Source organism: Argiope bruennichi, chromosome X2, assembly GCF_947563725.1.
Source record: "Argiope bruennichi chromosome X2, qqArgBrue1.1, whole genome shotgun sequence".
Lineage (NCBI taxonomy): Eukaryota > Metazoa > Arthropoda > Arachnida > Araneae > Araneidae > Argiope > Argiope bruennichi.
Window position 1 is genome coordinate 29,347,790 of NC_079163.1, and position 12,956 is coordinate 29,360,745.

The following is a 12,956-nucleotide window of genomic DNA, read 5'->3' on the forward strand; positions in this document are numbered from 1 at the left end:
GATCTATTAAATATTCATTTAAAATATTCTTCTTACCAGGAATCCATTCTTGTCTCTTTGGCCATATCATTTTTATCCAATGACTTTCTCTGTCCCTGCTATCCCATTCACAAATAAAGCACGGAAATTTAGTAAATCCACTTTGTTGCCCGAGAAACAGACTTATAACCTTTAAGTCACCACATATTGCCCACTTGTGTTCAGTGTATTTTATTTTAGTGAGAAGCATCTTCATACTTTCATATGTTTCTTTCATGAAAACGGAATGTGCAACTGGAACTGATGCAAGTTTAGATTCGTTATGCAATAAAACTGCTTTTAGACTCCTCTTTGAGGAATCTATAAATAGTCGCCAATCATTCGGATTATAAGGAATATTATCTTCTAATTCATGTAACAAACCAGGTATGTCAGCACAAAAAAAAACCAAGAAGTTATCAGATTTGAAAAATGATAAAAATTGCTTTTCTCGATTCCTGTACCAACTAAACGGCGTATGTGTCGTTAATAAATTTTTCTCTTTTAAATGAGAGCCTAATAATTCTGCATTTTCTTTAGTTAAACCTAAATCACGAATTAAGTCATTTAATTCGGCTTTATTAAATTTTTCAGGTACTTCATTTTTCACGGTGAAATCCAACTGCCATCAATGTTTTGAATTTTAAAATAAAAGTTTTTTTTTTTTTTTTTTTTTTATAAATACAATTATAAGCATTTATTCAATATAAATGTATTATTTAATTTCAATGAAGTAAGAGGTTTTCAGAATTTATTTAAACAAATAAACATACATACTTTATTAATTTATCCTATCCAAATCGCAAAAACTCTGTGTATTTTTACTTATTTAAAAAATTTACTTTTCAAAAAAACTGTACGTGATACGTAAAAACTTATATTATTTTTGAAATAAGCATGCGAAAATACATAAAAAACAACTATTACTTTTAAAACAAGAAATTGTTGCAGGCTGGTGTTATCTAATAAGTAATTCTTCGTTAATCGATTGTTTGATTAAATTTTGGATTCATAAAAGAGGCGCCAATCGGTAATGAATGAGATTTTTTTAATCGATTTCATAATATTAATAATAATGAATTAAAAGTTAAAAACTAAAAATTGTAGAAAATTTTTTAAGCAAATACTTTTTTTTCTATATACACACCTAAGAATGTGCTTCTGAAAACTGTTTCTAAACAGTAGTGTATTAATCACGTTTGAAAAATTTCAGATTTTTTTTTGTTACTCATAATTATTTTGTGAATTTTTAGACTTTTCGCTTCTTACCCTTTTAAATTATATACAGTCTCTTCTTTTATTTACCCATTTATTTTAAACAAATTTCGTGAGTCGTCGTTAATTATTCGTTAAACAAATTTCGTTAAACTTCGTCTTAAATTAAAATTAGAAATTTAATGTTTAAATGTAATCATTTATTTATTTTTTTTATTTGAAAAAATATATTTTTTTCACTTAAAGCGGAAAAAATTCTAAGAACTATTGACAGATTTTACACGAGACAAAATGACATAAAATTAGTTGGACTTGTTTTTTGAAAATAATATATTTAGTTCAATTTTATGACAACACATTGATTGCATGAAAAATAGGCAAAAACGCAGTCCATAAATTATACTAAATGTTTCAGCAGATCAGCTTAATTCTATAACTGGTTTCATTCGAACCATTTCTACTGATATCACTTTTGTTGTAAGAAAAACATTTTGCTAATTGCGATGATATTTTTTTGTGTGATGATTACAAAGAAGGCCAACAACTATTAGTTTTTAAAAATATATATCTTTATTTCGAAATATATTTGAACTGTTTTTACGTATGAGAGATTTATATATTTATTTTTGTTTCATCTCCCGATTTCTTTAGAGTCCTCCCCCCAATTTTTTTCTTCTTTTAAACTTGAATACATTTTGAAAGCCCTTCGATTATTTACACTTTAGACAATTCAGATCAGCATGGGAGATATACAGGTATAACGACATGGGATTGTTTCCACTATTCAAAGTGATCAAAAACTCAAACCTAGAAATGTAAAGAGTCATTGGGGAATGCATGATGGGAAATGTTCCTTGAATGAATTAGAGTATGCAACAACATGTGAATTTGAAAGTTCAATAACGAGCTATACTTTTGCACTTGGCAGTATGTGTACACATTCATTTTCACAAGTGTTTTCAATGTTCCCCTTTTACAGTTATTTAAGCTTCAGAGTCAACGCATGGCGAACTTTTGTTACGACACCCAACATTTCGTGGTTTAGAACTTTGATGGAGATTCTTGCAACGAGGTTGGCATTTGCACCATTTAATTTTTTGTAAACTGTTGCATGTTCTTCATACACAGTCGGCGTTTTAAATGGGGAAAATGCCAGCCTCGTTGCAAGAATCTCAAGAACTTTAATCCGACAACTGCGCCGTATAACTGCGCCGTAATCCATTTGGCATTTCTGGCCTTACTCGCCTATCCGAATTTGATGTTTTGTATGTTTTTTTTTTGTGTGTAGATGTTGAATGTTTCTGTTTCCTCTCTCCTATAATAGTTTGCATGCTGAAAGTTTAAATCACTTTGTATCTTAATAGAGAAAAGATTCATAGTTTTGATGTTTTTCTCTTTTTAGCAGTCAATATAATTTTTTTAATGAGATATTACAGTTGCTTTTTTCTGTTAGCATTCAAAGAAGCAATGAAACATAGGCAGGAGTGATGAGGACACTATTTTATGGGCTGTTACTATAGAGTAAAATGAAACATAAATAATTCAGAATATTTCATTTACATATCAATCTATGATGTATATATATACATGATTAAGCAAAAATTTTCAAATAGCTTCATTACAAGAAACAGAATAAATAAAAAAATTACTAACTACATTTTTATTTTTCATTGGTCCATTTCAGAATTTAAACTTTTTAGTTTCACATTATTAAAAACAATTGCTAAATTTAACTTTGGAAATGAGGTTTAAAATCTGGGAATCCCTGAGTTTATATATTTCTCTATTAATAAAAGAAAGTTAATTTCCGGAGGGAAGTAACTGATAGTAGTTAGGGAAGGGTTCGTGAAATGTAAAGAATTTCTATAAATCGTCTATCTTTGCAATAAGTTGTCCCCATATTTTTTACCTAAGGGATTGTAGAGAGATTTTCTGCCTTAGAAAATTCATGTTTTTTTTTTCTTTTCATAAGAATAATTAACGCTTCATACTATCTATAGCGTTTTGACTACCCAAAGGTATTTAAAGATGTTTTACATATTATTATGATATTATCATATAATTATATCTAAATGATAAATGATATCTATGCTTAAAAAATGTGAAAATGAATGAGCTTACATTACACAAATTCGAAATTCCAGAATTTGAGGGAGTAAAATATCTTAAATTTCGGCTGCATCCAGATCTCAGCTGCTCTTATATATGTTAAAGTGTGAATTCAAAATTCCATATTTTTCTTTACATGTATGTTCGTTATATATATAATATAATATGCAGAAATTGTATAGCAACTACATCTACAGTAGTAGATCATGGAAATGTATCACCCAAGATTTTTGTCTTTTCGTATACGAGTTTTATGCAGTCTGTTAAATGATGGTGTAATAGAAAAACCGAGTTTCTATATTGCGAATCTATCAAAATTATCTTTTTTTCCAAGTATTATTTGACTAGTCTAAATTCATAATGCCATGTTCATGAAAAACATTGGCTAGTATTCTGTTTATACATTGTCGACATTGGCTACACATTGTCTACACACATAGTCTACATTGGCTAGTATTCTGTTTATAACTTAACACAAACGTTGTGACAATGATTTTATTAAACTATGAACGATTTTTAAAAAAAATCAATCCTGTTCTGTAAAAGCTGGTCTTTATAATGATGCACTAGAGTGAACATTTCAATCAATCAAGTCAGTATGATTTTCCCAAAATTCTAATAAATTCTAAATGGGAATTAAGTTCACTGAATACCAAAATTCTTCAAAACTGATAAGTAACTAATTGTTTTTATTCTATTTCCTTATGTCATTGTTTTTGTAGATAAATTGCTCCTTAAAAACATTAAAAATGCTATTTTCGATTGAAAATACCTCTAAAAACCAGGTTTCCTTATCATTTTCATGAGGATCGGTATTGGAATTTAGATATTTACATACTGTTTGCTTGAAGAAACAGTATGTAAATATCTCGAAACTATTAGTTTTGGGCGATGTTATCCAGTAGAGGGATGTTATACAGTGAGTAAGATGAGCCCGAAACAACCCACGTGCATCTATGAAAGTTTTAGCGAAAGCATATCTAATGTAACTGAAATTTTTGGTCTTATTTGTCAGTGTTGCAGTGAAACAGAGGTAAAAATAGTCCAAAGCTTTAAAGAAATGCTTTATTGAAATCTATGGCTATTCATAGTTTTCTTTTATTCATTCGCACTATTAATCTTTCATAAGTTTATAATTATATATATGCATATTTATAAAGAGTTTTGTTTCATTTTCTTACTTAATAGAGAAGTCATAAAAATATCTACAAACGTAATCGGCTTTCTGTTTTTTGTTATATATGATTTGAGTGCACTTTATTTTGTGTGGAATCTGTTGCTTGTTTTTATTAATTTTTCTTTCTTCAAGATTTTGAATGAAACAATTTACACAAAAATGTAATCTTAATTATTACGTTTCTTATAATCGAAAAGTAAATATAAAACTTTATATAAATTATTCATGAGAACGAATGCATTAATAACTTTGAAATTACATAAAAAAATGAGTAAAATAGGAAGGGTTGCTTTTGAAAATTGTCGCATACCTTAAAAACTATAGAAGGATCAAATTTTGATTAGTGATATTTGATGTTCCCAAATTTTTGATTTCAAAAACTTAATAAGCTTTTGTTGTAAAAATTTTAAGATATGAATTTAATAATTTATAAATTAATAAAATATTACTTTGAATTTTATTATAGTGCACATTATTTGTTTAGGTCATTCGGAATTTTAATATAAAAATAATTATCTATTTGTTATATCTATGGATGTGGGAGATGTCTTCAATTTTTAGGATATCCGAATTTCAGTTACTCGAAACTAAACAAGATCTTCGAAATTAAATTAAAATATTTACGTATTCTAGATACTTTAACTTGGAGTGCTCGAATTTGAATACTATAAATCATCAAATAAAATTTATTTACACTTGCCATTTCCAATTCAATTTTTCTAGGCCAATAAAGAGTATTAAGGCACTTCTTTGATTTGGAAAATTGATTCTGATTAAAAATCACTTTTCTTGTTTCATTATAAAACATTTGTAAGGAAAAAAAAATTACATTCGATTTTAACATTTTCATGCTTTTTATCAAACAAAATTAATTAAAAAAAGTACTTTTTAAATGCAATTGGATCATTTCACGAAGCAAATCTGTTAATATTTACAGCCCACAAATTGTTCTAATTTTTAAAAAAATGTTCCTATGATTTTATTTATTTTATTTCAAAAACAATAAAGGAAGTCTCTTCTGATTAAAACATCTTTAAGTGAAACAGAAACTAGGAGAGGATTTTGTAGCTTGGACATGGTATATTTTGCATCATGAACTTTTATATTGGTATGCGCTGTTGTCTTGTAGCGAACAGTAGAATTATTTCAAAAAGTATTAATTAGCACTTAATAGAAACCTATAATTGTTTATCATCCGGATCTTGTTAATGAGTACAGCAATAAAATCAGTTTTATACAAAAAACAAAAACTGGAAAATATTTATTTGAAGACTTTAGTATAGAAGTAATTCTTAAACAGTATTTATAGTCTGTGCTGTATAATTTGGTAATTAAAACTGCATACTGTTACTATGTTCGAATATAACTGTAACGATTACCACATGGTCGAACTGTAAACTGTTATCTCCTGTACCAAGGATCATAAACACAGCCTACACCATTGGCCGCTGATTCGAGATACATAATGTTAATTACCGTGATCAATTTCATGTTATAATACCATGCCACAGAATTAGAAGGGAAAAATCAAAATATTGATCCTAAATATACTGAAAAATAAGCGAAACTGTGAGTACTGAAGGAGTAAATAAAATTTCAATTAGAGAGTCCTATACAATATTTAACATTAAATAATCAACACTAATTGGATATTTGAGATGTTTTTAGAAGTCTGAGAAAGAGAAATATATGTTGTTAGATATGGCACTAGAAAGATATTTTCAGAAAAGGAAGAACTCTGTTTAGATTATATTCAGGAATGGTGAAAATAAACTGTGAATTGAAGAATATGGGAGTTTGGAGCTTGGCTTAGAAGTCTGTAGTGGTCTATTATAAAAATCGACCTGCCAGAATAGATTAATGAGAAATAAAATAGCTAGAGAAGAATGATTGAGAATATTTATGAAAAAGTAGGCCATGAAATTATCTGTTAGAAAGTTCGGAAAAGACAAATCTGTCAAGAGAAACAGTTTTCAACCCTATCAATTATGAAACCTTTTTAAAATTCTCGAAGACGTTCAATTGAGAATAGGCCGTATACCTTTTACTCGCATCTAGAATCGGGACGAAAGATTATTAACAATTTTACAGATAACACTATGATCCAAAGCAAATGCTATAAAAGAACATATTATACTATGAAAAATTAAAGTAATATCATAATTTTATTATTTTGCCTGATTTCGCTTCTTTATTTTACTGTTTATAGATGTTGCACAAAGTAGGATACCTTTAACTAAAATAAAAACATAAATTAGTAGTTTTTAGTCTTAAAATTTGGAAATGTGATACAAAGTATACCAGTCTCCCTAATATTATACAGGGTGATTCAGAACAATTGTTCAGTAATAAACAAGATCATGAATATTAAACTAATCAATAATAATAATAGGGCATGCAGTCGCAAATACAGCACATGACAGCTGCAGCAGCGAAATGACACCAGTTGTTGCAGGGCACAAGGTGAAGACGATTGCCTGCCTGTTAATAACTCTAAGGGCAACTTCTTCAAGATTATCCATTAAGTTCTTACGTACTGCCAACACGGATTAATGTTTGGGTCAGGAAAACTATTTCGCACAATGCCAGCCCAGCCAATGAGACTAAAATGTTTTTGTTAATTGTATTGTCTTGCTGTTCGTGGATTCTCAGATAGCCGCAAGTTACAGTTATGAGCTATGATCGCACCGTCTCTTGAAAAATAAATCCTAGGCGAGAAAATCAGTTTGTCCTATGGCTTTGTTGCTTCGAAGTTACAGCGATCTTTCAAGAGATGGTGCATTGCTTAAGACATCATGTTCCTAAATTGTTAGAATGTGACTTTGTGTTCTAGATTACTTGTTAAATTACTGAAGAATTGTTTTGAAGCATTCTGCATTTGGGTTCTTCGAATCATTTTGTATTTGCATTTCTCAGCCATCGTATAAAACATTGTTTCAAGAGTGGAAATATTGCTTATTAATTGGCATAGACAAAGTGAAGAAAATTGCAAAAATTAACTGATAAAAATATAAAAATGTAATATAAATTAGTGAATTTTTTAATTTTTGCTTCTTAAAGATGTTAAGAATAAAAAACAAACAACATTTTGAAATCTCTTTTATTGATTAAAGTTCCAATGTTCTACAGAAAGTACAGCTGTTAGATATAAAAGTTCAGCATCTTTTTTTTAACTGTCCCAACATTTTATTTCAAACATTTGTCATTTCTGTGGAGAGTTGCAATTGTCTTTGGAGCAATTCCATTCTCTGGCTTGTTGCAGAAGGCTCGGTTAGTCATATTTCTTGGCCTGTAATAAAGATAAAATGCTATTTAGTAAGTTGATGTTCCTGAAGTTAATACAGCTATTTATATGAAAAGATAAAATAGCATGAGAATTTGATACATTTCGGATATATTGAAAGAAACTATACATGATAACCTTCGAACGACTCTTTGTTGAAATGCCAATGAATTTAACACCCTTTTACTCACAGAAAAAGATTTAAAATAATGCTTTTTTCTTGTAAGAATTTTATGATAACGAAAATTGTTAATATATTATGTAATGATTTAAGCTTCTTTTTCAAGGTTGTGATCTGTTCTTATCTTTTATTTCTTAGAAACAAAAACCTGTTTTCTGCTAATAGTTTAATTGCTTGTAAATACAATCATTTAAATTGTAATGAGATTTGATATTCCTTAATTCGAAACTAGTTTTATACTTTTGTTGAAAAGTAAGCATGTAATGATTTGTACCCTAAGTACTTACACTGCAATATATATAATTTGAAAACTATATAACAAATACTATGGAATTCCCAATATATTATTCTTTTGATTGGTTTGATTGAATAGATGTTGGTTGCATTCTGATTTACTGAGACATTTTTAAAAGTGGAAAAAGTACCAAAAAGTATTTCTTATCATTCAGTTATCTTCACAAATACTGTTCATTTCAGAATCCCAAGAATAGCACATTTCGACGATTCTGCTTCGCTGAGGGTGATACGCAGGTAGACAAACGATTAATAAGGCGCATAATTATGCAAATAATCTTTCATCTTATTGCTAAATGCAAATAGCTCTTCCTCTTCTCTTTCACCTCACCACTTTCTTGGTGAAATAAACGCCTCCCGACGCGTGCGCAAAAGCGCACAGGGCTTCCGAAGCCGAGAACGAACAGTGCTTAAGATTTAATGGCATGTATGTATACAAATTTAAATATTTATTAAATGTAATTATATATAATCATTGTTAATTCACAGTTTGTAATTTTTCAATGGAAATCTGTAAGTTCATGGAAGAAAATAAAATGAAAAGAAGCTTTATTGAGAAAAATCTGTTGAATTCTAGCTTTTATATCCGAGGCCAGCGTTTTTCAGTTCTACATAAGTGAAAGAAACAGAAAAAAAATACTGTTTCTCCGATCAATATTTAATCTCTTAAGAGGTTTCAAGATCCGAAACATTTATGAATTATTCTAATTAATCATTATTTTAAAGATTTCGTATAAATGACTCGGAAAAATTAATTAAAAATCAAAGAAAAATTTTAGGGACATGTCATTAATGTCACTAAAAAATCTAATTTTTCGAATTTTAAGATAATTATAACACATTTTACACGATTATATATTCAAAAATCATGATAGAAAAACGCAAAGCTGTTTAATTCCTTTTCCGCTCCTTTAGGACGGAGTAGAAATTTTTCGATATCGTAGTTAATACTTCTATTAAGAAAAATATCTGCTATATTTCTTTGGAATCTATGAATGGGAGTGGAATTGTATAAGGTTCAATGAATAAAAAAGAAATAAACATTCTGTTACATAATATTAATAAAGCTACAAACCTGTGTGATTTATAAAATATGTTTTGTCAAGGAATTGAATATATTAGAGATTTTAATATAGGAATAAAAGGAGGGAATAAAATTAGGCCATAGCTTGGCACATTTTTTTTGTATGGTTTTCTGAAAGAAAATAAATCTTCGCAACTCAAGTTTCTGCTATGAAATTTGCTTAAGAAAGCGAAATAATTAAACGAAACAGTAATAAAGTAAAAAAAAAAACCAATAACTTTATCATATTTTAATGAAAGTACTGAAAACTCTGTAATGAACTTGTTACAGTTTTTGCGACTCGAGCTACTTCCTATTTGATTCTATTAGTAATTTTAACAGGCTAACGTAAATAAAGCATGTTCTTTCTTGCACCTTTTTATTATTATTTTTTTTTCAATTTCTCCTCACAACTACCAAATTTTAATTCCTTAAATTTCTTCTCCAACATTCATGTCTCTTGTGTTTTGTCGTATTACTAGTTGATATACTTGGCTTAACTCAGGATTTAAATCCTTTCATGTGTATTATTTGTAATGAAAAACCACTTTTGTATAAAATATTTTAATATGCAAAACTTTTTATAAAATCTTTGTTTTTATTTAAAATTAAAATAACATTTGAACCAGACGTCCACCGAAACACACGCGTTGAATGGAGTTCAAGTGATTTAGTGAATTCAGAATTGAGCCGTGCACTAATTCTAAGACAAGTATTGAAGGAGCATCATGTCTTTAGTTGAGTAGCCAGTTGTATTGTAGTGAGTCGGCAGTTGAGTACAGCGAAAGCGTGGAGTCAGTGAAGAATAGCAGAACTGAGTGACTAGCAGACCTTTGGAAAGAACTTATTGAATAGTTACGTGAATTCTATCTTCTTACTGAGTTCTGTCTGGGTGCTTTGTGTGCTGCTGTTGTGGTTTTATACCGATTTCTACTTGTGGACTGCTGTTTGTTCTAAGTGTACTACTGTGTATTGCTTGTGTACGTCTCAGCAATGGATTGCCGTCTTTTTATTCATGTCTTCGTGTTAATAAGCGTCGTTATTTGTTATTGAAGCCTTTTGCCTGTATCGCCATGCACCCATTACAACGAGTCCGTCGAGTTTACGGAATTTTGTTTCTGCGGAGAATTTGTTTACTCAACATTACTAAATATAATTAAATTTTTTTCCAACCTTTGTAGTTAAGGTTGAAGGATGACCAAATTTTCAACTAATACAACTTTACATAACATTAAGTAACACATTAAGAGAATGTTAAGTAACATAAAATTATTTCAATACTTACGATGCTTCCACTGAATTCATTGGTATGACAGTTATGTATTCGACGAAAAGCTTAGGCTTGAAAATCATGCCAATAGGATTCTTCGATGAGCTGTACCACTTCAAGGTAACACTTTTAATTTCTCCCAATTCTTTATCGGTTGTAGCCAAGTATTGATATCTTGCTCCGTGGTAGAAATCAGTAGCTCTAAATTTAAAAGATCAAAAGCTTAGTAACCATTTTTCAATGTGTTTTAAATTATATTTTTTATTTTTATTCAGAAATTATTGACAGTATTTAATTTCTAATAATAAAATTCTGTACATTCGGAAATTTAGTACTAGGAACTTGTTATATTTTGTAAATAGTAAGTATCAGTAATATATTTTCTAATCGATAGAAGTTTCCGGTTATTTCTAATTATGATTTCTATCTCAAAAGACTCGGAACAAATGCATGTAATTGGTGCTCTACTGAATCTTGTATAAATTTCTCAAAACATTTTTTAATAATAAGCAGTGACTGATTTGTTATTTTAAAACTCTATTATAGAGTAATATGAGATTTCGTTGGAGAGATCTAATAAATTTGAGCTTATTTCAGATATCAGAGCAAACAATTCTTATCAAGAAATAAACCTGTTCCGTCAAAAAGTAATATTCTATGGTCTATCCAATAGATGACCATTGGATAGCAGTTATTATAAGTGTTAAGATATTTATAATTACTGATTATTAAAGGACATTCTCAATGGATATACTCATTGTGTATACCCTCAGTAAATAAGTTTGGTGTGATAAGTAGGTTTTCAGGCAATAAAAATTTCTCTTGTAGGTTAAAATATTTACAAAGAGATTCTATTATCTTGATACAATTCATTACACAGTGGTATATAGAAGTTGGTATATTTAGCAACAATGAAGAGAGATTGAAAAATGAGGTCTATAAAGGAAGGCCACAGACCTTTTCATAAAGCTATATTGATACTCATAAATTGTCTGGCACAGAGAAAGCATCGGTTGAAGAAGAGTTAGAATTTCAAGAATCACCTTCTTTGTAGCAATTCTTTTGACTTTTACATAGACCATTCAGGTGTTTCATTAATATATATTTGCTAACAAAGGTTTCTCAATTTGAAAATATTTTACTAAATGGCAATGCGTATTTTTATATTTTTCGCAGAATACATTGATAAAAATTTCTATTTATATAAGATAAATTACTTTTTTGAATTGACTTTTATGGTATTATTTTGCCTCTCGGTTACTTTCATGACCTTGGCATAACAAACTTTGTGTAGTATATATACAGTAAAGCCATGAATGCTCAAAAATTCGAAATGTACATTCCTCATGGAAAAGTTGGGATAGAGATTTCCCCTTTAAAGATATTAATGACCGTTATTTAAATTTTAAGCTCTTATGCCCTGTATTAATTTTTTTGATAACTGAAAACAGAAAATTCTTATGATTTAAATGTTATTCAAAATGTAATGCATTCAAAAGTTTTTAAATGCAAAATAGGTTTGGCATTTCAACTGCTGTACATAAACGGAAATATCTGGTGTCTGACGAGGTTTTAAAAAATTGGAGTTATATAAAGGAAATAGTTATTTGGAAGGTACCTAAGTTCTAACCTATTATAAGCACAAACAATATCATGCATGCTAATACGGGACTTCTCAAAAGTTTCACAAGATTAGAATTCGTCAATTGCTTTTTCATTTCACTTTGAAAACCAAAATGTTGAATAATAATAAAAATAATTTTTGAATAATAAACAAAAATGTTTTTTTCTCTGTTAGTAAGCTCTTTGGAAAATAAAAACTTCCACTTCCTTCCCCCTTCCACTAAACACTAAACAGTGGAAGTGGGAAGTAATCGTATTCATTTATATACTAAGGGTCTTAGTTGAAGAGAATTATGTCCCTCTAGTCTTGGGAAAAACAGAACAGTTTTCTACAGCTTTTAGTGTTCAGAAAAAACGCAGTCTATAATATTTTTTGCATTTTAGTAAATTATAGTTTTACAAAATAAATGATAAAAGTCGCTCATATTTTATCATTTCTTTACTCACTTGTCTTGGACTTTAAAGAGTTCATCTGCTCTAGATCCGTATAATGTGACTTCAAGTGTACCTTTAAGATCCTTGTATGAGGTTCTGGGCTTGAAAAGTTTCATGTTGATTTGATAATGGTACACTTAAAAAAATAATTGAATTAGTTACTAAAATAAATTAAAAAAAATTGAAAATTAGGTTACAGTAGACTGAATTATAAATCACAACGATGCGCTTTAGAGATACTCATGACTTACTCATTATCATCATACTCCTTACAGATGCTCATTTTAT

At 29.0% G+C, this 12,956-nt stretch overlaps 1 protein-coding gene across 1 annotated transcript in view; it reads right to left on the reverse strand.

Annotated features, from left to right (window-relative positions):
- Positions 1–7,601: 7,601 nt before the first annotated feature.
- The window catches only part of LOC129961061 (pancreatic lipase-related protein 2-like), a 35,278-nt gene continuing 29,923 nt past the window's right edge, over positions 7,602–12,956 (reverse strand). Inside the window, exons 8-10 of the mRNA XM_056074870.1 lie at positions 12,681–12,804; positions 10,626–10,811; positions 7,602–7,808 (exon numbers count right to left, since the gene is read on the reverse strand). Coding sequence (XP_055930845.1) covers positions 7,706–7,808; positions 10,626–10,811; positions 12,681–12,804 — 413 coding nt within the window. The 3' untranslated portion in view covers positions 7,602–7,705. The remainder of the gene's footprint in view (positions 7,809–10,625; positions 10,812–12,680; positions 12,805–12,956) is intronic.